Genomic DNA, 25,040 nt, shown 5'->3' on the forward strand with positions numbered 1-25,040 from the left:
AAAATTTAATGCAAATATTTAGCCACTGGAACATACAAATAAATATGCTCAGGATAGCTGAGGGAAAAAACCCAAATAAGTGTAACTGCCCATTTCTCTTCAGTCCCAGATATTCCATTTCCAAAATACTGATAATGAAATATACAAATCAACTAATAAGTAAAGAAGATATAGAACATTCAACACAAAACGACCTAAAATAAAAATAAAACCAAGGACAAACCCTAATTATTTTATTTCTGTATATCAAGACTACAAAGAGCATTTAAACACTTAATTTATTCTTCAAATTAAGAAATTATACATTTTGTTTCGATAACGGTCACGGTCTCGAAAGTGTCATTCAGTCCCCCCACATTTAGAAGTATATTGCTAATTCTGGCCAGTTCAACACGACAGCCCAGAGCTCCAGTGGCAGCGGAACACCAGCCGTGGGAGAGAAGTCGCGCGCGGTCCAGGGTCCTCCGCGGCCCCAGCATCTGTGTTCACAGGTGACGCTCTGAAACGCTCTCCGCTTTTGGAGACTTGTGGAGACTGAAACCACCCAGGTCCTGATAAAGTGCCGAATCCCGAGAGAATCACCCAGGCCCCGGGCGCCTGGGCTGCCCGCCCCTCCTACACAGCAGCACCGACGGGGGGCAGAGGGGGCGGGAGCGCGGCGTCCCCGCACATCCAGGAGGACCGGCCCGCGGAGCCCGGGCCGCAGTGCAAAGGCGCAGGGCCACTTTGGTTCAAGTGACTTGAGACGGCGCTGCAGGGTCTCCTCTCCCCGAGCCATCGTGAGTCACACACGCCGCAGGGACTGGACCGAGACCCCCTCCCCTGAAAGCTCTCCAGGCACAAGGTGGAGACAGAAATGGAAAAAGAAGGAAGTGCCCGCCTCATACACACCCTCACACAGTAATGTCTAAACCATCAAGATGCAGGTCAGCGGCAGGCCGGAAACAAGCATGCTAGTCCCATTTTGGGGAAATGGCTTAAAAAACACAAATAAAATATTACCATTGTTACCTACTTTCCAAACCTAACCACTGTGGGAAAAGGCAGCAGGGGGAAAAAAAAAAAGCCTTTAGTTTTACCAATTAGGCTTGTAAACAATTCAACCACACGAGAAGCAGTGACCCCGAGAGCGAGAGCGAGCGCGAGCCCCTCCGCCCTCAGGCCCGTCTCTCTGCAGACCCAGGGCTGGGCCGAGCCGCAAGCAGCGCCTCCCCCAGGAGCCCGGGCCGCGTGGCTCGGGCCGCGCTCGGCTCCACCAGCAAAGCCAAAGCTCCATCTTTGGTTAATTTCACTGAGTTGCCACCAGTCTTACAACTGTGCTCTTCTTGGCAAAATTACTAAGCCACGCGGCACGTGACATTGGTTATTTTAAGTTATTTGAAAAGCAACGCCCATCTAAATATGAGAGCACAACTTAATAAATCATTTAAAAATGCAGGAAGAGGGGTGGCGGGGGAGGGACCCAGGAGAGCCAGGGGTCCAGCCTGGGCACCCTGCTGGCCCGAGGTGCCGCGCGGAGACCCTGGCCTTTGCCGTCGAGGGTGGGCCGCGGCCGTGCCGGCTCAGCTCAGCTCGAAGCCCGCGGCGCACTCGATGGCGTAGAGCAGCTTGCTCCGCAGCAGAGCCTCGTCCTGGAACTCGGGGAGCTTCAGCAGGTTCATGCAGGTGCTGGCCGTGGGCAGCCGCTCCAGGTCGGAGCCCCCGTTGTGAATGCAGAACGCGGGGTACAGCTCCTGGAAGACAGCGGGTGCGCAGGAGACCGTTAACAAGCACGGCCTGAAATGAGCTTTTCAGACTCACACACAAAAGCTGCCGCCCCCAGTCACCCTTCCCCAAAAGGACACTCGCCCTTTCACTGTGCTCAAGACTCAGCTCTGAATTTCTACCAAATACTGTACCCTGGGCTCCACGCATAAAAAGGGATAAAGAATAGCGTTAATTCATGGGAGACACAGCCTTGTCAGTGAACAGGGCCTCTAAAGCTTTCACTTTTTAGTCTTTTAAAAATGTGTTTAAAATTCAAAAAGGTACAAGGGTAAACAGCTGAATATATAAACCTCTGCTTATACCAAACTACAGAAAAGGCAGAAGCCCGTCTTCTCCAAACGAACCACACTATGGGTCAGGCTCAGGAGCCACGTGGAAGCAGCAACAGGAAGCGTAAAACAATTTCAATCAAGGAGAGAAAAAGGCAATCTCTAAACATCAAAAGCAAAATGAAACAAATAAACCTATTTATTGGTGGCTTAATCACAGAGAGGAATATTTCCAGTGTTTTAGAATTGCAAAGAGATCTTCAACGGCTTTCAGAAATGTCACAGTAAATTATTGGTATTGTTCTAAAACCACTGTAGTATGATGTATAACTATTAAGTATTTTTTTATGGCTGCTATTAATTTTTAATTAATTTTTTGGCTGCGTTGGGTCTTCGTTGCTGCATGCGGGCTTTCTCTAGTTGCAGCGAGCGGGGGCTACTCTTCATTGCGGCGCGCGGGTTTCTCATTGCGGTGGCTTCTCTTGGTGCAGAGCACGGGCTCTAGGTGCGCAGGCTTCAGTAGTTGTGGCATGTGGCTCCAGTAGTTGTGGCTCGCAGGCTCTAGAGTGCAGGCTCAGTAGTTGTGGTGCACGGGCTTAGCTGCTCCGAGGCATGTGGGATCTTCCCGGACCAGGGCTCGAACCCGTGTCCCCTGCACTGGCAGGCGGATTTTTAACCACTGCGCCAGCCGGGAAGTCCCACCATTATATAAGTATTAGATAGAACTATAACTTATAATAGGACCCTAGAACTTATCAGAGGAAGCAAATGAACTAACAGGAGCCAAGATCATCATAGGTAAAGAGAGACCCCAACATAAAAATCAAAGAAATAAAAACCTTATATGCCTAAATTTCAATTTGAAATAGCAGTTTGAACTTGTGATGAATTTTCCTCTTGGGGACAAAAGAACGCCCATTTCCTAGCTCTGTCCACTGAAAAGGCCTGGACACAACGACCACCTGTGACAATGAACAGATCAAGTGCCTGGGTTTTGGTCTCTACCAACCTATTCTCGAAGAAAGGAAACAGGGCTTCTTGGGAAAACATCTGATTCCAGACGTGGGCCAGGAAATGTACGTGACAAGTGTTACTATCTTGTCATACCAAAAAGCAAGAAAGCAACCCAAAGCTACCTGGGACTCCGGAGCCCACATGAAGGCCCTCGCCCACCCATGTATGGGATACTGAATATCAAAGAGTGACTGCAATGGATTGAAACACATCAAACGTTAAAAGTTCATAGTGATAATAAAGGAACCAAAATGTACTTTAGAAGATGCCAGTTATCCCCCTCAATGTTCTGATAACTTGTAAATGAGGAATAATCAAGATTTACTTGATTATTGTATCTTGGCTGTACAAACAGTCCTCAGGGTAACCAAAGAGTTGATGAGAAAAAGTAAAGTTTTCCTTCATAGAAAAATCAGCTAAGAAAGGAAGAAATGATACAGCTGGAAGACAGCTGTCTTTAACCACAGTGAGGGATGGATCTAGGCGGTGACCGAGCACAGTGACTGCTCAGCCCCGCAGACGCCCGGATGCTGGAAACAGACGGAGCCGCGCTGCAGAGGTGACTCACGACCACTGGGTCCGACGCTGCGGCCAGAGGATGTGGGCGTCACGACGGCGTCCGGGCAGTGTTGCTGCCAGAGGAAACATTCACATCTAGAATCTGCTGAAACCTCTAGCGACCAGTTTACAAGACACGCAGAGAAGCAACCCAGCTCCCCCACTGACCGGACCACAGGCACAGTCGAGGAGGGCGGGGCCTGCAGGCCAGGAAGGACTAGAGAGACGCCCCAGGCAGACGCAGCGCCTGGACTGCGGCTTGCCCGCAGCAGCCGCACCGATGCCGTCGGGCATTCGCAGTCATTTTCTAGACATAATAATGACGTTGTGGCTATTTTTTTAAGCTATAGTGTAAAAATTCCCCCAAGCTGCCCAGTTCCCACCCCATGAGCAGCAATGCTGTGGGTGTCTTGAGGACCTTCCACAGAGACCTGATGCAGAGACAAGAGAGTGTTTTCTCCCTCCTCCACCTAACAAGCGTAAAGCGCTAGCGCATTATAGACGCTGTCTGCACCTTGACGGTTTTCCATCTGATAACGCGTCTCTGTGGCCTTCCCGCACCAAGCCGGTCTCCCCACTGCTTCTCTGTAGCTGCACGGGTCCCAGCAGGCACGTGCAGCACTCTTTGTAAATGGACACTTAGGTCGTTTCCACTTTTTCCAAACAATGATGCAATAAGTAACCATGTCCTCCAGTCGTTTTACACTGGGCAAATGCATCTGCAGGCTGAACTCCTAGACACTGTTCCAGGCGGAACACGCCAGGTCCTCTGATGGTTACAGATAACCAGTGACTCTCTCTGTGACACGTGAATGTCATTAGATACAAGATGTGATGTATACGATCCCTTCCAGCAGGAGCACAGTAAAGTGGGGACTGTCTACCCAGACAGCCTCAGCCTGCTAGCTCTCGGGCCTGCGTGCTCTTGCCTTTCCACTACTGCAGGGTTTCAGAAGCCTGGCTAGTTAAACTTCCTTGCCAAACGTATGCAGAAAACGGCGACAGAAAAGCAAAATGGCAGCCCAGCTCAGGTGCCTGGTGAGTAGTGAGAACAAGGACGGTGGACCTCTGGTCGGCGCCCTTTACACTAGCATGCTCCCTCCCTAGAGCTGCGACAGGAGCGAAAACGCTTCAAATGCCACCGCAGAGGCAAGTCTATTCAGTGGTCTCTGCGGACACCGGCTCCAAATCCTCCTCTTGTGGGTGTAACCTGATAACTTTGTGGGGACAGCCTGGCAGGAAGCAGCAGGAACTCACACACATTCACATCCTTCATTCACCATGGCCTCTACTTCTAGGAGTGGATCCTAATAATCAGAGATGCAGACGATTTAGGTACAAGGATGTTGACGGCACTATTAGGAAGGAACAGTTGTAAACAACTAATAAAAAAAAAAACAGTACATCAATTGTGGTAGACTCACATGATGTGACATTATGAAGTTTATTAAAAATATTTCAAAGACTATTTAATATGTGGAAAAATGATCCTGATGTAATGCTGAGTGAAGAAAGCAGCCTGTAAAACTGAACACGATACAGCTTAAGTTATATTTTAAAATCATGTCTACCTGCATAAACACATGCCCATATATATATATAGATACAAACACACATTCACGTAAAAACACGATAATGGTTAGAATGGGAGCAATTATAGGTATTTTTTTTCTTCCTTATACTTAACCACAACTTCCAATTTTCTATAATGAAAACATTAATTTTGTTGCAAGGAAAAAAAAGAACAAAACAGGAGTGCAGCTCCTGCCCTGACTGGGACCCTGAGCACGTGTCACGTCAGCCCACGACAGGTGCCCGAAGGGCCAAAACTGCATTTCAACTGGGTTTTGTTTCATCTACACGTTGAATTTAGCACATACTTTATGACATGGGCAAAACCGAGCAGTGAGAGCACGGCCACGAATTGCTGACTCCAGAGACTTACACGTTTCTTATCATCAGTCTTTACGCGGTTCTCTACTGGCAAATAAAAACTTCATTTACACAATCCCTGTCGGGGCTTCCCTGGTGGCACAGTGGTTAAGGATCCGCCTGCCAATGCAGGGTACACGGGTTCAAGCCCTGGTCCGGGAAGACCCCACATGCCGCGGAGCAACTAGGCCCGTGAGCCACAACTACGGAGACTGCATGTCACAAATACTGAAGCCCACGTGCCACATCTACTGAAGCCCGCGTGCCTAGAGCGCGTGCTCCGCAACAAGAGAAGCCACTGCAATGAGAAGCCTGCGCACCGTAACGAAGAGCAGCCCCCACTCGCCGCAACTAGAGAAAGCCCGTGCACAGCAACAAAGACCCAATGCAGGCAAAAAAAACCAAAGAAACAAAAACTATATGGCATGTTAATATGTGCTAAAACCCACTGTCTTTACCCCTAATTATAGTTTATGTGCCACTTTATTTTTATTTTTTAATAAATTTATTAATTTAATTTATTTTTGGCTGCGTTGGGTCTTTGTTGCTGCACACAGGCTTTCTCTAGTTGCCGCGAGCGGGGCCTGCTCTTCGTTGCGGTGCGCGGGCTTCTCATTGCGGTGGCTTCTCTTGTCGCAGAGCGTGGGCTCTAGGCGTGCGGGCTTCAGTAGTTGTGGTACGTGGGCTCAGTAGTTGTGGCTCGCGGGCTCTAGAGCACAGGCTCAGTAGTTGTGGCGCACGGGCTTAGTTGCTCCGCGGCACGTGGGATCTTCCCGGACCAGGGCTTGAACCCGTGTCCCCTGCATTGGCAGGTGGATTCTTAACCACTGCGCCACCAGGGAAGCCCCTGTGTGCCACTTTAAATGTCTCATAAAAATGTTAGAAACGGAACCAAAAGAGAAACAGAAATAACATTTATTACATTTATTATTTAGCATTCTGAGTACACTGAGGGCAACAATTTTCTCAAATGCTTGAATATACTAAAATAAAAACATCACAGTTTTGAAACAGAAAAGGGTCTCTGAAGGCAGGGTCAGTGAGTACTGGGTAAATGGATAAATGATTGGTAAATGGAAAGTTTGAAATATATTTTGCAGTTAAATGCCACATTTTACTGTTTCTATCAAAATGCTAATTGAATTTCCTATTTGGGGTCTCAAAAGTTTAAAAAAAATGAAGTTCTTTGTTGAAATCTGAGTCAAGGGTACCATTTTGTGCATAACTAAACAGAGTACAACGGGAATTTGCATTAATTCAGAGTGAGAAAAATCATCAATTTATTATGTGGCCCGATGGCAACTTAACAATTTTCTACAGCACTTTAATGATTTTTTTGGTCTGTAACAATCACATTCATTAAACATATTAAACTTCAATTAGCTTTAGCAGATGCTACTCTTCGCCAATAATCTGGCAATAAGGAGTTTCATAACGTTGAAATTATGCATGCCTGCCACTGCTACTGATAGTACTTCAACTAAAAGCCATTCTCTTCTTTCAAATCTGAATTCTGTCAGCCCTTTCAGCACACACACTGAGCTAACCGGAAAGCATAAACATTACGGTGATTTCCCCAAATCTGGAGTCTAATGACAACCACAAAAGCATTTGAAAACTCTTAAATAAGTTTCGCATTTAAAATGTTTCAGATCATTGAAAAAAATGTGAAACAGGAAGACTGTCTCATGGCTTCCAGAAAGTTATTTTTCATGGTATAATGGTAACTCAATTATGATTATATGGGATCATCAACACAGGACCAGAGAACTTTCACTATAATTCTACTTGGGATTTTGAAAGTTAATGTAAGTCCCTCAACTTTTCCTGTCCTCCAAACCTGTAATACTCCTACTGGCTCTTCCACTGGCTGCCAGAATGTCTAGAACCTTCCAGCAAGACTCCTAATTTTTACTGAAGCAAAAACCACGGGCTTTAACTAATTAACCAGGAGCTGGCAGAAATCTCTAGGTCTTCCACCCAGCTTTTTGATGGAGTAGGTCCCTCCAAACTTCCCTTCTTGAAACTAGATGCTTAGTTTTCTTACTTCTAGGTTTGGTGTGGTTTTGAAACTGGAAGATACTGTAAGCTTTGTCTCTCATAATAAATGTTACTGACAAAATTACCTAATCATGTTAAAATCTTCATATGTAAGAATTTAATTCATATGACTGTTTGGAGAGACAACACTAACGGTTCCGATGGGAAACCTCCTATATTAGCTCCGTGTATTTGTGCCGCTGGCACCTCTCATCTACCTTCTTCCTGCTCTTTAGATCCCACACGGCCAGATTTAAAGACTTCGCTACAAGCCCAAGAGGAACCAAAACGCGGAGACATGTTTCTTTCACGTTGTTGCCCAATTTTCATTAGAGTCACAGAGGCCAATTTTCATATCTGGTTCTGCAGGCCAGGGCTTAAACCCACGAAGTAGATCCATCTATTTCTTTTGGGAGGAGGGGGGATTATATACCAAGCTAGAAGCATCACTAAATCTTCCTGAGTCACTTTGTTTAGGTGTGTCACTTGCACACAGTTTTTTCCTGACTCAGTCTGAGTGTCTTTCTTCTAATAAATGCGTTTACTCTACGCACGTTCACTGTTGTGGCCGCTCAGCTTGCTCTCATTTCTCTGTTTTCTGTTTTATGATCGTCCACGTTAACTTTGTTTTCTATTATCTGGTAAATAGAGTTGGTTTGGTTGTCTTGTTTTGCATGTTTATTTCTCCCTCTGAGAATTTGGAAGATAGAGAGGGATTTTAGTTCTGCTAGATCACTGAATAATATTATTCAATAATTGTTTATATTCATGTCTTTATTATTCATTGCCCCTGAAATAGTCAGTGATTCACCTCCTATGAAAAACAGAATCACTGCACTTATGCCACACCCCTTTCCCCATTTCTCTACTTTACTGCTCTAGCTCTGATGGCACTTTTGGGGATGCTGTATTAAGCTACTGATGTCAATTAAAAAAAACACCTTAACTGAGGTGTAATTTACATACTGTAATATTTGCCCATTTAAATGTACAATTTAAATCCAACTTCAGGGCTTCCCTGGTGGTGCAGTGGTTAAGAATCCTCCTGCCAATGCAGGGGACACGGGTTCAATCCCTGGTCCGGGAAGATCCCACATGCCGTGAAGCAACTAAGCCCGTACACCACAACTACTGAGCCTGCGCTCTACAGCCCGTGAGCCACAACTACTGAAGCCCAGGCACCACAACTACTGAAGCCCGCGCGTCTAGAGCCCGTGCTCTGCAACAAGAGAAACCACCACAGTGAGAAGCCTGCGCACCGCAACGAAGAGTAGCCCCCGCTCGCCGCAACTAGAGAAAGCCCGCACGCAGCAACGAAGACCCAACACAGCCAAAAATAAATAAAATAAATTTATATATAAAAAGAAATAAATCCAACTTCAGAATGTTGCCATTTCCCCCCAAAGTTCCCCATTTCCACCCATTTAAAGCCATTTCATGTAAAAGGAATCACACAGTCTGTAGTCTATTGTCTGAGTCCTTTCACTCAGCACAATGTTTTCAATGCTCACACACGTGGTAGTCCGTATCAGCAATCCATTCTTTTTAATTTCTGAATGTATCCTGTTGCCCAGAGAGACTACATTCTGTTTATCCATGACTAGTTTATGGGCATTTGGACTGTTTCAGTTTTTGGTCATTATCAGTCATATTGCTCTGAGCGATCCCGTGAGAACTGTGTGAACACACGTGAGTCCGCTCGTTCCCAGGAGTGGAAGTGCTCCACTGTACTGAGGGATATTCTCAGGTAACGTGCCAGTACCCGCTGAAAATGCTAAACAAAGACTGGAGGAAACCGGCCAGTAAACACAGCGTGCAGCCTCGGCTTGGACTGCAGACCAGGGAAGCCGAAGTCCATGGAGGACACTGTGGGACGGCGGGGCCACTGCAGGTGCTCTGGACACCGAGGGGCAGGTGCAAACAGGAGGGCTGAGCCCCCTCCTTGAGTGGATTCAGGGGGTCTGGGCGAGGCCTGAGAATGTTTTAGCTCCGACAAGGTCCCAGGTGGTGCTGAAGCTGCTGGTCTCAGGACCACACTCTGTGAAGCAGAGGCTCAGACAAGCTCAGGACATCACTGCGCGTTCCCTACTTTTGATCACTTAACTGTGGCTGTGTAAGAGGGTACTGAGGTGGTCGGAAAAATGTGTAAGAAACATGACGTCTTCAGCTTTTACTCCCAAATGATTCAGAAAAGAAATATACGTATATAGAGAGAATGATAAAACAAATGTGGCAAAATGTTAACAATGGGTCAAAGTGGGTTAATAAGTTCTTTGTTCAATTCTTGCAACTTTTCTATACATTTTAACTAATTTCAAAGTAAAAAGTTGAAGAAAAGAACAACCGATACATAACTCAGTGTCCAATGCAAGGTTCTTGGAAAGTGAATGCCAATCCAGTAGGTTTCACAAGCAGACACGATATACAATGCTTACCTAACTTGATATTATTTTATGTTATATATACCATTGTGTGCCTCTTTAAACTATTAAATATAGCTTTATTTCTTTTACCATGAATAAGGAAAACATAAACTGTCCCATGACCAATTTTATTTTATCTTTTTTATAAATTTATTTATTTATTATTTTTGGCTGCGTTGGGTCTTTTTTGCTGCGTGTGGACTTTCTCTAGTTGTGGCGAGTGGGGGCTACTCTTCGCTACGGTGCACGGGCTTCTCATTGCGGTGGCTTCTCTTGGTGCTGAGCACGGGCTCTAGGCACACAGGCTCAGTAGTTGTGGCTCACAGGCTTAGTTGCTCCGCGGCATGTGGGATCTTCCCGGACCAGGGCTCGAACCCGTGTCCCCTGCACTGGCAGGCGGATTCTTAACCACTGCGCTACCAGGGAAGCCCCCCATGACCAATTTTAATTGCTAAGAATATTAAGCCAGTTTATATGAGATCAACATGAATTACCAGAAACGACACAGTAAGGCCAGGTAACATGAAATAAGTAACAGTGAGCAACTAGGAAAAAATATACTACTGCTCATGCATCATTCTTCCCAAACACCCGACATCAACATTCGTAGCCTGTGTTTTCTTCAGTTCAAAAGTGAAACCAGCCTGAGCCGCACAGATGCGTGACACTGATCATTCACGCACGGCACAGTGCGCCCGCCCGGCTGCAGCAGCTCCTCGCTTTTAACCACCAGCACAGTGACAACCCTCACAGCAAGAGGTCGACACTGCGAACGCAGGGAAAAAAACCCCAGATGAAACCAGCACCAGGATACACAGATAATAACCAATCCTTCAGTGATGGAGCTGAAATACGCAGTTAATGAGGCTAAAAACATAGTACCAAAATAATAAACCAGGTGTTTTGACACACTGTCAATACTAGTCTCTGAAAACAATGTGTACGCACTACTTCATTCAGCCCCATCTGCTACCCTGCTGGCTTTCTTAGGTACAAGTTGGTGTTTAAAGCCAGCTGTGGCGAGCTTGTGTACCTTAAACCCCAAGAGAGGGGGGCGGGAGCAGCTTGTCACAAACTTGAGCAGTTTGCGCTTTTCCTCATCCGTGAACCCTTCCACAACTCTCCAGAAGACTCTGATTACGGGGTGGTCAGCAGAATAGCCTCCTATGACAAAAGGAACAGACGTTTTTATTAAAAACGAGGTAACTGCAGAAGCAAGATTCTCCTAAAGGCACCAGAGGAACAAACTTATAAGAGTGATTCCTTTTCGTCGTGCCTGTCCAGTGATGAACAGTCTTTTCTTCTCTCAGCTCATGGCTGAAAGCTAACTCTAGAGAAACACCTTTATTCTGTCTGTCCTGGTAGATGATGGGCAAGTACACAGCAGGGGGAGAAGCTTCAGAAGGTAAAGTACCAAAGGCCAGAATGAGGAACAAACACCCTGCAGCTACAAGATGAACCCTGGCAGCAAAAGATGCCGCAAAGGGGTCTGAGTTTTAAGAACTCTGCTAGGGGTTAAAAATCAGCCTCTGTTGAGTAGCAAACCCTAAATAACAAAGGATTTACATGATTGTCACACATCTAGAGATAGCAGAAACATTGGGATTTTTATTTTTAATAGAGCTAGTTACTTTGCCAACACATCTTAGTATCTAAATTTGTTTTATCACCCATCCTTCCGACAACAAGGTAGAGACCATGGTTACCAACCAACCCCAGCACTCAATTAGACCACTGTTCTGAAGTGGGATATCTGCTACCTACAGCTTTTAATCTAGTTAAGTGCTTCCTAAAACTGAAATAATTGCTATATGTTGTTCCCTCATTGTTAATATACTACAGAAGTATCATCAATAAAATATCTTAAGTGCATTAATTGGCACCAAAATGAATATGGTAATATTTTAAACCTATTTACTAGAATAGGAATAGCTAGGATCATTAAAGGCATACGCTTTCAGTGCAGACAGGATAACGCAAAGAAGCCAAGACCACTTCTTGGCAAAGGAAAGCTTGGATTGATTTCATTCTTTTCAACAGAAGACTTGATAGTGAGGACAATGTGACCTTAGGTATTATCTGCCTTTAGAGTTCAAATTTAGAGCAATACAAATTAATTACAGAAAGGGGAGACACATGCACACATTTATATACATATAAATATACACACATGGATATACGTAATTTACTTTAGTAAATGTATAGTTCTGAAACCATCACCACAATCCAGTTTTAAAACATATCCATTTCCTCAAAAACCCCCATGTCCACCCCATAGACAACCATGATCTGGTCTGTCTCTCAGGGTGCTTTTTTTTTTTTTTTTTTTTTTTTTTTCAGGGTGCTTTTAAAGATGTTTCACTAAACGAAATTGCACTCACGGTGCTGTGCAACTTTCACTATGATCCATTTCCAAAACCTTCTCAAAATTTACCTGGGAGGAAAGGTTGGGAAACAGCACTCAACAGAACAGAGGAGTCTGGATAGGTTTCTTTTTACAATTGTCGTAAAATATGTAACATGAAATTCACCATTTAAACCATTTTCAGGTGTATAATCCAAGGGTGTTAATTACATTCACATCGTTGTGCAACCATCGCTGCTGTTTCCAACCCAAACGTTTCCATCACCCCAAGCAGACACTCCTATAACCACTAGGCAGTAACTTCCTGTGCCCCCTCCCCAGCCCCTGGTAACCTCACATCTACTTTCAGTGACTAGGAATTTGCCTCTTCCAGGTATTTCATAGAAGTTGAATCATACAGCATCTGTCCTTTTGTGTCTGGCTTATTTCACTTAGCGTAATGTTTTCAAGATTCATCCATGTTGTAGCGTGCATTTGAACGTCATTCCTTTTTTAAGACTGAATAATATTCCCATTGTATGTCTACAACACATTTGTTTATCCATCATCTGTAGGTGGACACTGGGGTTGTTTCCACCTTTTGGCTCCTGTGAACAATGTTGCATGAACACAGGTGTTTCAGTCCTTGCCTCCAATCCCTTTGGATATAGACCTAGGCATAGAATTGCTGGATTATTATTTTTTTAATATTTATTTATTTGTTTGGCTGCGTTGGGTCTTAGTTGCGGCACGTGGGATCTTCACTGCGACACGTGGGATCTTTTGGTGTGGCGCACGGGCTCTAGAGTGTGCGGGCTTAGTAGCTGCGGCACGCAGACTCCCTAGCCGTGGTGTGAGGCATGTGGGATCTTAGTTCCCCGACCACGGATTGAACCCACGTCTCCTGCATTGGAAGGCGGATTCTTAACCACGGGACCACCAGGGAAGTCCTGAATTGCTGGATTATATAGTAATTCTATGTTGAGCTTTTTGGGGAACCACCAAACCATTTTCCATGTTGGCTACTTTACATTCCCACCAGCAATAAATGAGGGTTCCAATTTCTCCACATCCTTGCCAACACTTGTTATTTTCTGTGTGTGTGTGTGTGTGTGTGTGTGTGTGTGTAATAACAGCCGTCCTAATAGATGTGAATATATCTCCCTCTGGTTTTGGTTTACATTTCCATAGTGGTTAGTGATGCTGAACATCTTTTTGAGCATACTGGCTATTTGTAATATCTTCTTTGGCGAAATGTCTATTCAAGCACTCTGCCCGTCGTTGAACTGGCTTGTCTTCTTGTTGAGTTGTAAGGGTTCTTTACACATTCTGGATACCAGACCCTCATCAGATATATGATTTCCAAATATCTTCTCCCATTCTGAAGGCTGTCTTTTCACTTTCTTAATAATGTTCTCTGATGCACAAAGTTTGTAATTTTGACGAAGTCCAATTTATTTACTTTTTTTTGTTGCTCCTGCTTTTGGTGTCATATCTAAGAACCCACTGCCAAATCCAAGGTCATGAAGATTTATCCCTGTGTTCTCCTAAGAGTTTTATGGTTTTAGGTATTACATTAAAGTTCTTGATCCATTTTGAGTTAATTTTTGCATATGGTGTGAGGTGGGAGTACAGCCTCATTCTTTTGCAAAAATCCAGTTGTTCTACAATTAACTTTTCATATAACTGTAAACTTTTCCAAAGAGGTTCTACCATTTAACACTGCCACCAGTCAAGAGGGTTCAAATTTCTTCACATACTAATAACACTTAGTACTGTCTTCTTTGAGAACAGTCATTCTAGTGGGTATGTAGTGGTATCTCATCAGAATTTAATTTACATTTCCCTAATAATTAATGGTGTTAAACATCTGTTCATGTGCTTACTTGCTTACCAGACATTCTTATGTATCTTCTTAAGTGAAACACTTTATTTTCTGCCCATGTTTTAAAATTCAGTTGTTTATATTATTGAGTTGCAAAAGTTCTTTATATACTGTGGACATAAGCCATTATTAGATATATTACTTGGAAATATTTTCTCTTAATCTCTGGCTTGTTTTTTCACTTTTTTAATGGTATCTTTTGAAGCACAAAATCTTTAATTTTGAGAAAGTCCAAATTTCTATCAATTTCTTTTTTCTGGACCATGCTTTTGCTGTACAACTAAAAACTCTGCCTAATCCAGAAGTCATGAAGATTTTCTCCTATATCTTCTTTTAGAAGTTTTACAGTTTCGGCTTTTACCTACAGGTCTCTGATCCTGTTGAATTCATGTCTGCATACAGTGTGAGGTCAAGGTCTAAGCTCATTCTTTTCCATGTGCACACTGTTCCAGCACCACTGAACTGTCAAAAATCATTAACTGTAAATCTAAGGATTTGTTTCTGAACTCCCAATTATGTTCCACTGATCAATATGCCTACCCTTGTGCCAATTCCACAACGTCTTAATTATTGTGGTTTTATAGTAAGTTTTAAATCAGAGTGATAATCCTTCAACTTTGTTTCTACAAAATGTTTTGGTTATTTTAGGTCCTTCACATTTCCATATAAATTTTAAAATCAGTCTGCTGATTTTTACCAAAAACCCTGAAAATACCAGAATAACAGACTATGGTTAAGGAAAACAAACCAAAATAATAGTGGTTGTTTTAAGGATGATTTTTTTTTTCCTTTTCACTGCTCCCAAGTATATAAAATAAAGTTTATGGGACTTCCCTGGTGGTCCAGTGCTTAAGACTCCACATTCCCACTGCACGGGGCATGGGTTTGATCCCTGGTTGGGGAACTAAGATCCTGCATGATGCGTGGCACGGCCAAAAGAAAAAAAAAACCTCACAAACACCCAAAGAGTACACCAATCCAACTCTGAACAACCTAGTTATGCTTTTGTTATTTCGTTAATGACTAATGTTGTTGAGCATCTTTCTATATGCTTATTGGCCATTTATACGTCTTCTTTTTGGTTTTTCATTTTCTTGAAGAGTAAAAACTTTTAAGTTTAATTTAATCAAAAGTACATATTTTGATGAGGTTCAGTTTTTAGGTTTTTCTTTTTTTTTTGGCCTAGCACTATTTTTCAAAGCAGAAGACTGGAAGCAACCCAGTGGCCATAAGAAGAGGCTTAATAAGGTAAGTTGTGAAGAGAAAAAAGCAGGCTGCAGAATAGTGCATACAAACAAGGAAAATAAGAATGAAATTTGTATTTATATGTAAATATGTAAAGACACCAAGAACAGTGGTTACTCCTGGTGGGGACGGGCAGGGGAGGAATGGGATGGTGGGAAATGAGACAGGAAGAGGAGTTCACTGTAACCCCATACAGCCTGGGTTTCAAATCATGAATGAATTACCCATGTAAAAAAGCATGTTAGAAATTACTCTGGAAATATGACCATCTGTAACATTTTCAGGGGTGAATAACTAGTAGTGATAACATACCTGAATAGTTTGTAAAGGATTTTAAGTCCTCCAGACTTATGGGAACTTGTGCACCAGAAATTAATACCTGGAAAAAAGAACAAGTTCCGGTTATAAAACCGGAGGCAGGTCCGAAGAAGGCCTTTCCCGCCAGGAAACACCCGTGCCCGCAGGCGCAAGAAGTGGACCTGGATCTCCTGCTGGTCGAACATGCGCAGCCACTCGAGGCGCGCCACGTTGGCCAGGCCCTGCCGGAACGCCAGGCAGTGCCGGCGGATCTGCCTGTTCAGCCGGTAGTCGGCCACCAGGTGGATGTACGCGATCCGGTTGGCGCTGCTCACCGGGATATCCTTGCCACCCGGTTTCAGCTCAACCACCTGTGAATATTAAAGGGAGAGTCAAAAGCTTCTCAAAGTACAGGGTAAAACAAGAGCAAGAGCAACTGTTTCAAGGGAACCTGACTGTGTTGCTCTGTACATGAGACTCTTAGTGAAAACCAGCACGTGTGGCCTCACAGGTGGACGAGTCCTCTGATGGGACCCTCCAGAGCCTGGCAGCTTATTCTGTCTTTAAGATCATGAACCACCCCGGCTTTCTCCAAAGTGCCGAGGCATGATGCTACAATGTAATCATGGCAATTCCATTAAAAAAAAATAACGAGAGATCACACAGGGCAATAAAAAAAATTAATTAAAAAAAAAAGAAATCACGAAGTGCAAAGATATGAACCGAACAACCAGCACGAGTCAGAAGGGATTCATTCTGGAGAAAACGCAGCTTAACGAATTAAGGTTGTAGTAAAATGATTATTGTTACTTGTACATATAGGTAGCATATATTTCTCTCTGTGTTTCCATATTACTACCATAAAGTGCTTTGAATATGATAAAAAGGGTAGTGGTAATCACTAGAAATAACTCCATTTCTCATGTATCTGCAAGCATTAGAAAGAACTTCTTTATCACCGTGTAACGACACTCAGAAAATCGCAGGGTCAGGAACCCCGGGGAAGCAACCCTGGAGCGTTGGGGGGATGAGCCGCGGCGGAGATGGGGAGCCCGGACTCGGGTGCCCCGCACCCCACTTCAGTGCGTGCCACAGAGAAGTCACCCGGCCCTGAACTCTATGACACGGTGACACTTGCTTTGTCCATCCTGGAACTGTGACTATGTAAACTCACATAAGCAAAGCTGACGAGACAAAACTCCACAGACAGCTACAAATATGGAAGCCTAATTCATCAGAGTAGACTTCAGAATCCTTGTTTACTAGCGCTTAAACAAAAGAAATGCATTCTCAAGGCGTGTGGATGAGGTAATGTATGCCAAGGATAAAGAAATATAAATACATCCAAAATAGTGAACAAAGACATTCCAGAGTGGAGGAGTTATTTCGTAAGGGGACTGCTGCCAGTGGAAACTGGGTAACATTCAAAACAGGCTCAATACGCCTAGGAAGTAGGGGGCAAACTTGCAGGGTAAAAGCAGAGGAATGCTTAGATTACGGACCACGGGAAAATGACTGATACCCTCCCCCCCCCCGCCATGATTTCCTTCACAGCCTCTAGCCTCTTGGTAGTTATTATATTCCAAGTGCAGCAAAGACACCCCCTCCCTCTGGGCGATGGCATTTTACCCCAGTTGTTTTATCACTTTACAGAAGGGGCTGTTTTAGGATCTGGTGATGGCTTTACTTAAATCATCCTGTCTGACGGTCACACAGCCATCTAGTGCTATCAAAGCTGTGCAGCTTTATCAGATGACGCTCACTGCTCACTAATTCACCTTCTCAGTGCTGCAACCGCCAGGTCCGAGGAGGGGCTCTGGGGGGAGGCCGCGCTGCCTCCTGTGCGTCACCCGGGCCACAGGAGCCGGCTGTTCCGTCTCCACAGCTAAGACACCACCCCCCTTCCTTTAAGTGGATTAAAGGCAGATAATAAATGATGATGTACTGTGTGATCTGGAAGAAAAAGGACCCGTGAAGGTATCGTTTAAAGAGCTTCCAAAGCCCCCGTTACCTGACTAATCAGACAGCACTGACATTTCTAGTAACCTTAAAGTGGTTACACTGGTAATTTCAACTCCTCTCTCAGGCTACACCTAAAAAGCTATGTATGTTTAAATCACGTCAAACCTGTCCTCAGAGTTCCGTTTTGAGGGGCATATTTAAATCTTTAAACATGGAATCTTTAAAGCAAGAGCTCTCCTCTCTGCCGCCCTGGACGTCTACACCTTACGGCCCCTGGGAGTGCACAGGCACCGCCCCCTCTGCCCACCCCCCACCCCGTCACTCACGCACAGGGGCTCATTTCATCCTCACGGCAGCTTATCCCCTTCTGAAGACGAGCACGGGGTCTGTGACTCGCCCAAGGTCTCACAGCAAAGCAGCCAAAACAGGGCTTTAGCCAGGCTCTCATGAGTCAAGTTCAGTGCTCGTCTACAGAACAGATGATTATTTATGGATCCATCTTAAGCCCTGAGCATTTTCCTCAAGGGAGATACGTGCATAAATTAGTCATCTACAATTTCAGGTTCGCTTTCGAGCAGGCTACCAAGCAGCCATACTGATCACACTAAAGAAAGAAGCTGGAGCGCAACGCCATTATTTTAAAAGGGAAGACTCATTAACATCACCCGCCAGCACAATGAAGCGTTTGCATATTACAAATCTCTAAATCACGATGTTTTATAAACCTAAACCTGTATATGAGAACTAGGTTTTTATATATATTTCTACAGAAATCCATACGATCTCTCCCCAAATTAGGTACTTTACCAGCGACTTTAATCTTTCCAATTAGACTCTTTAGTATAATTATTCTTACACATTATCATCTATAATCTCTCTACTCAGTGGGAATTTCTATGAATAATTGGAACATCTTGACTTCACACTTCTGCTTTTAGCAGATTCCAGTATTATCAGTGGCGCTTTAATGGAACTCTTACATATGCGACATCTCACCATTACCGTCTACTTCAGGAGGAAAATGGGAAACACCCCCATTAGCAAAGGCCTCGGCGACGGCCCCAAAGCTTTCATTTCGTTTCTTCTAAGCCGCGCCACTAGGTGGAGCGAGGCAGCAGCGGCTTCACTATCTGCACGCTGACATTTCCTTCTGACAATAATAAATCCCGTCTTTAAAAAAACATCTCAATTTTGCAGTGCTGAAATTTCAGCTCTATGAGATGGAAGAAGAGGTCAAAACAAAACAACCAAATGAAATATGGTTCTCAACCCCTCATCCTTTTATCTTACAGCATCGATGCCAGTTCTCAAAGATGCCTAGACGTGACCAAGCAGGAGGAAGGAGGAGGTCTCAGGAAGCATTATTTCCTTTATTCCTGTTTAGGATTTAGTCCACACTTATTTCTGAAACAGGTAGCTTTAAAGGCTAAGAAACATACTGAAAACTCAAAAACCACAAAGATCATCATTTAAAAAATATCCAGAAGGTTTAGACAGTAGGATGTATAAATCTTTGTGTACGCTTTTTGCTTCAGTTTTGGAAGACATCACGATGGAGAATAAACCACGGAACAGTTCTGTAGTCTAGGGGGGAAGCCAATGAAAAGATACTAAATCTCTTAGTTTTCCTGAGGGACCCTCGGTACTACAGCACAGCGCTGTGTACTATATGTACCACCACAGTGAAACGGCACTTCACACCCGCTAGGAGGGCTATTATTTTAAAAACAGAGAGAAAAGAAAGCAGAAAATAACAAGTGCAGACAAGTATGTGGAAAAATCGGAACCCTTGTGCACTGCTGGCGGGAATGTAAAATCGTGTGAAAACAGTACAGAGGGTCCTCAAAAAGTTAAACACAGAACTGCCATATGACCCAACAATTCCACTTTTAGGTATACACCCAAAATAACTGAAAACAGGGACCCCAAAAGATATTTATACAGCGACGGCCATGGCATCATTATTCACGATAGCTGAAACAACTGTAATGACCATCGACAGATGGATAAACAAACGTGACACATCCAACAACGGCACGTTCATCAGCCTGGAAAAGAAGAAACTCTGGAATGTCCTGCCTGCCCCACCCCTCGTCCGACTCAAATAAAATCTACTTAGTCCAAGACACTGATCCACAGAACGTAATTTTACAAATGAAAATTACGGTCAAACTCCTCTCATTAAAAACTTTTTTTCACTGCTTAACCAAACTGTGGTTTCTCTGAATTCTGGAACCACCTGACCCAGAGAATACCCAGGACCTGCCCTGACTCACAGAACCAGAACGTCAGCTTCCGCTGACAGGAGGCGCAAGTGTCTTATCATTACTTTTCCTACTAGCTCTGAAACGCACCTGTTAGGCTCTCTTGCCCCGAAATACCCTAAATCAGCTAAGGAATGAAACATGGGCTCTCTTCCTGAGTGTAAGCTTAGCCTTCCTAAAGCCCGAGGCCCTGAAAGGTTCTCCGCGGACGAGAGGATAAAGCCCAGGCTTCTCAGCTCTGCCTACCTACTCTCCTCCAAGCCTGTGAAACTTCAGCCTCTTCCAAATCAATCTGCTCACCTACCTGGTGACCCCTCATCACCCACCCAGAGCCTCTTCCAGGCAGCCCTCCCTGACCTACTGGGATGGGAGCACTCCTTTTGAGCTACTACTAAACTACAGATCTCACAACGCAGATCGTATCTGCCTCTAGTTAGAATGAGTGTGCTCTTACAGTTAAAGGCAATCTCCTCCGCACAGCCCACTGGCTGGCGCACAGAGCGCCACCAACCCCTCCTGAATGATGAAGGAGGGAAGAACAGGCATGGAGAGGCAAGTAGGCGACACCACAGAAAAAAACCCAAAGCCGCGTCGATCCAGACGGGGTCAGCGTACGCGGTCACCAAAATAAACAGTCAGTGCTGCGCCCCAGGGGTCAGTCACCTGTGGGGTCAGTGCACGTTCCAGGCTGCCTGGACGGGACACTAAGGACCTGCTGAACACACAGTTACTTTTAAGCTGGCAAAGCTGATAACCTTTGAAAGCCTGGATTAGAAACCAAGGAATAACAGAAATTTAGAGAAGCAATTACAAAGTTTAAAGATAATACTTTCATAGTTCAAGTCCAACTACTAGATTCAGAAAAGATTATCAATCTACATAAGAAGAGCAGAAAAGATGCACCTCTCCTGCGAAAGAGACAACTTCTACGAAAACCAACTGTAAGTCAGAAAAGCATGGTTGGTTACTCTTTTTTTTAAGAGTTAGAATGTTTTTAATCTGACTGAAAATATAAATATACATGTAGTAAGATGATTTTAAAGTTTCAAAGACACATCAGGTCACGACTACTCTTAAACATTTGATTTTTATTCTATCATTTCTCCTAGTATGTTAGTGTATCTCATTAACGTATTACATGACCAGAAAGTTAAATTCATCACAATCCATCCTCATTAGAATGTTAAATGAAACTGTAACATAATATAGTTATATTTTATGTACACAGTTCACTTAAACTCTTACCAAATAAAGCGTTCATATTAAATGGCAGAACGGAGAAAAGACTTCCGAAAATGGGAATAGCAGTGATGGAGTATAGCTAATAGGAAAAGAGAAATTAATTGATACGGAGAAATATAAAGCGAAAATGCTACATGGAACTATTTTAATCAGGGAGAAAAAATTACGTTTATCCTTCAGTTAGTCAAAATTGCTCTACAGTCTTAAATTCCAAGTGAATTAATGCTTAAATTTTAGGGTCACTCATCATCTTCCTTATTTTATCCAGAATTAACTGGATATTATTGCACAAGGAAGCAAGAGGCACTTAAAAGTAACCGGAAACACGATGACCCAATCAGCATTATAGTACAAGTTGGTTACTTCAAAAATCCAACGAGATATTAACAAATATGACTTCCAAAGCGCTCAAACAATTCAATTTGCCTGTGTGCATCTTTTAAAGGTCTGCAGACTGTGGGATCATCTGCGCGCGTGTTCAAGTAGACAGACGGTACGACGACCCCCACGCCCACCTCCACCACCGGCTTCAGCAAGCTCTACCTCGCGGCCAATCTAGGCCACCTGTGCCTTCACCTACTGGCCCTGTTCTCATGACATCCGAAGCAAATCCCGGGTGTTAAATCGTTCAGTATGTATGGTTTACATGAGTGTTCATAGCAGTATTATTCCTAAGAGCCAAAAAGTGGAAATAACCCAAACACCTATCAACTGGTAAAGAAAATGTGGTATATCCATACATCATTTGGCCAGAAAAGGGAGTGAAGTACACCTGCAACACCCAGTAAACGAAGCCAGGCACCAGAGGCCACCCACCCTAAGGTTCCAGGTGTGAAAAACATCCAGAAGAGACAGGGGCACAGGGACAGGAGGTGGGCCAGTGCTTGCCTGGACTGGGGACGGGCGGGACTTGCCGCTGGGCACACGGTGTCTCCGTGGTGATAACAGTGTCCTAAACGTGGATGCTGGAGCTGGTCGTACTAACCTGCCTTGTACAGGCTACAGGGTGGAATTTATGGTACATGGATCGTATCTCAATAAAGCAGCTATTCAAAAACTTAGCTTGACTCTCTAGTATGTTATTTACTTTTTTTAAGGATATAAATAACAGGAGCACCCAGATGGATAGTGAAGGTCTGCGACCCGCGTTAGAGCTGCCGAGGGCCACTCGGCGTGGATGAGGAACAAAGGAGCCCCACCTACCCCCAAGGCTCCAAAAATGAGGCCAGAGGCAAGGTTAACTCACAGCCACGCGAGTGACCTTCACAGGAGGACGGCTGCTGTGCCTGGCAGCCTGGCACCGCGAGGGGTGGCGAGCGCCGCACTCACCACCAGAACTCCCCCAGCTCTACTCTCAGCCCCAGGGACTCTTCCAACGAAAATGTGCACAAGCTCATACAGAAGAACGCAAACGTCTCTGCACACCAGAGCCCCGACTCACCTGTGCCTCTCCGAGGTCGTTGTTCACCACAGTGAAGTTCAGCCCCAGCTCCTCCACGTCACCTTCGTAGCTCTTGAGAAAAAGCAAGTTCTTATACACTTCGGGGTCCAAGGAAGCCAGGTGGTGGATGTCCACGTCCGCACTGGTTCCAAGCAGCTTGGACAGGAAAAAGCCAGCAAAGGGCAGTTCCACCAGCATATTTTCATAGAGAGCCTTCAAATGAGAACAGAGACCACTGATCAGCATCTCACGGGAACTCTTCTTGCATACTTTCTAAAAATAAGAAAATGTATGTCCAATTTGATATTTAACAGAATCCTAAGATAGCAGCCACTTCTCCTCCACGAGGAGGAGGAGGACGGGTGGAAGCTAGTATTTGGTGAGCGTTTACCACGTGCCAGGCCACAGTTCAAGCATTCAATGCATACATTCACTATGTAGAAACTTCTAGAACAGACTACCAAAGAATTTTAGGGCTGAAATGCCAATGGGGATTTTTAAGAGCCACAGCCTTCATGCTACAAGAGCCTGCCAGGTGCTTTCCATGAAGTGTTTTGCAGGTGTATCGGTCTCCTAGGGCTGCTGTAACAAAGCACCACAGACTGGGTGGCTTCAAACAACAGAAACTTACTGTCTCCCAGTCTGAAGGCCTGAAATCAAGGTGGCAGCAGGGCCACGCTCTCTGGGCAGGCGCTAGGGGAGGGTCCTTCCTGCCTCTTCCAGCTCCGGTGTTGCCGGCACCTTGCTGGGCCCTGGCCTGTTGCTGTGCTCCTCCAGCCTCTGCCTCTGGACGTGCTGCTCTCCCCTTGTGTGTGTTCACTCTCTGTGTCCGAATCTCCCTCTCCTTTCTCTTATGAAGACGCCAGTCACTGGATTCTGGGACCCACTCTACCCAATATGACCTCACCTGAGCTTGACTACATATGCAAAGACTCATCTTTCCGAATGTCGCATCACAGGTACAGGATATTAGGACTTGAGCATATCTTTTTGGGGGTCACAATTCTACCCACAATAGCAGGCCAGACCACCTCAGTGGCCACCCTTCCACTCTGCCTTTGTAGCACAAAAGGAGCACAATGTGTGAAGGAATGAGGGCAGCTATGTGCCAAAGTTGGGTTTCATGTAATTTCCAATGTCAAGAAATATTATTCTTCTTTAGATTTTTTTTTCAACCATCAAATGGGAGGGAAAAAAAGTATTTTTAGCTCGGTGACCATACAAAAATAGGTGGCAGGCTATAGGCCCACAGGCTGTAGTTTGCCAACACATATTGTAAAATGAAGAAATTGGGCCTTAGAACTCTGGAGATTTGTCCAGATATTCAGTTAGTAGGCAGCAAAACTGGTGTCAAAACCCAGATTGCCTGATGCCCAGATCAGTGTTTTCACTGTAAGCTACTGTCTACCTTTACGTCTAAGGATGGCAATGTGTAATGATTTTTGCAACTATTCATATTAAGGTATAACTTACATAAAGTGAAACGTACAACGTGCCAGTACTTGCTCCCAGCTGTGTAACGACCGTTCAGCTCACGACAGAGAACGTTCACACCCCTCCCCAAACCCAGCATCCCCTCAGCCCTCAGTCAACACCCTCCCTCCCTCAGGCTAACCCTCACTCTACTGCCACCACAGGTAAGTTTCGCCAGTTCTGGAGCTTCATAACTGGGGCTATACAGTCTGTGTTCTTTTATATCTGTCTCCCCGCAACCTACTGTTTTTGAGATTCACCTATGTTACTGCTGTTAACAGCTCTACCTAGTCACCCGACGATGGACATGTGAGTGGTCTCCAGTCTCGGCTACGATCATAGAGCTGCTGTATCAGTCACTGGCCTGCCTTTCTGCGGTCTGTGCTCTGATTTCTCTTTATTATATACTTGAGCAGGTTGGGTGATAGTGGAAGTACTGGAACACGAGGTAGGTTTAACTATATTAGACACTGATGTGCTGTCTTCCAAAATACAATTTCTTTTCGCCATGACCAGCAATGTAGGAAGGTTCTAACTGGTCTACATTCTCACCAGTTATTAGTACTGTCACTCTTGAAGTTTAGTTATTCTGGTTGGTACAACGGGGGAATCTCATTGTGGTTTTAAATTACATTTCCCTGATGACCAGTGGTGTTGGATTACATTAAGTGTTAGTATTACTATATTAATCTCCAGAGATTCTCCAGCAAAAGAGGGTAGGAAATACAATTATATAAAGTTTTCCAATATAATGTCAGGGTTCACCTGGCATGATAAATATCCCTATGGCCTGAGGCTGTAAAATGCAACAAGGAATCAGAAATGTGCTGTAAAATTTTCAGAAGCGTTATTATTTTATTGTAGCAGATGACTTAGAAGCCCCA

General features: G+C 44.5%; 1 protein-coding gene across 5 annotated transcripts in view; it reads right to left on the reverse strand.

Moving 5' to 3' along the window:
• Nucleotides 1–216: 216 nt before the first annotated feature.
• UBE3C (ubiquitin protein ligase E3C) overlaps nucleotides 217–25,040 on the reverse strand; it is a 120,719-nt gene continuing 95,895 nt past the window's right edge. For all 5 annotated transcript variants that reach the window (XM_036864155.1, XM_036864154.1, XM_036864152.1 and 2 more), the window contains 5 exons: nucleotides 22,684–22,896; nucleotides 15,957–16,145; nucleotides 15,790–15,856; nucleotides 11,037–11,167; nucleotides 217–1,733 (listed from right to left, as the gene is read on the reverse strand). In XM_036864155.1, coding sequence (XP_036720050.1) covers nucleotides 1,563–1,733; nucleotides 11,037–11,167; nucleotides 15,790–15,856; nucleotides 15,957–16,145; nucleotides 22,684–22,896 — 771 coding nt within the window. In that variant the 3' untranslated portion in view covers nucleotides 217–1,562. The remainder of the gene's footprint in view (nucleotides 1,734–11,036; nucleotides 11,168–15,789; nucleotides 15,857–15,956; nucleotides 16,146–22,683; nucleotides 22,897–25,040) is intronic.

The sequence above is a fragment of the Balaenoptera musculus genome, chromosome 9 (assembly GCF_009873245.2).
Source record: "Balaenoptera musculus isolate JJ_BM4_2016_0621 chromosome 9, mBalMus1.pri.v3, whole genome shotgun sequence".
Lineage (NCBI taxonomy): Eukaryota > Metazoa > Chordata > Mammalia > Artiodactyla > Balaenopteridae > Balaenoptera > Balaenoptera musculus.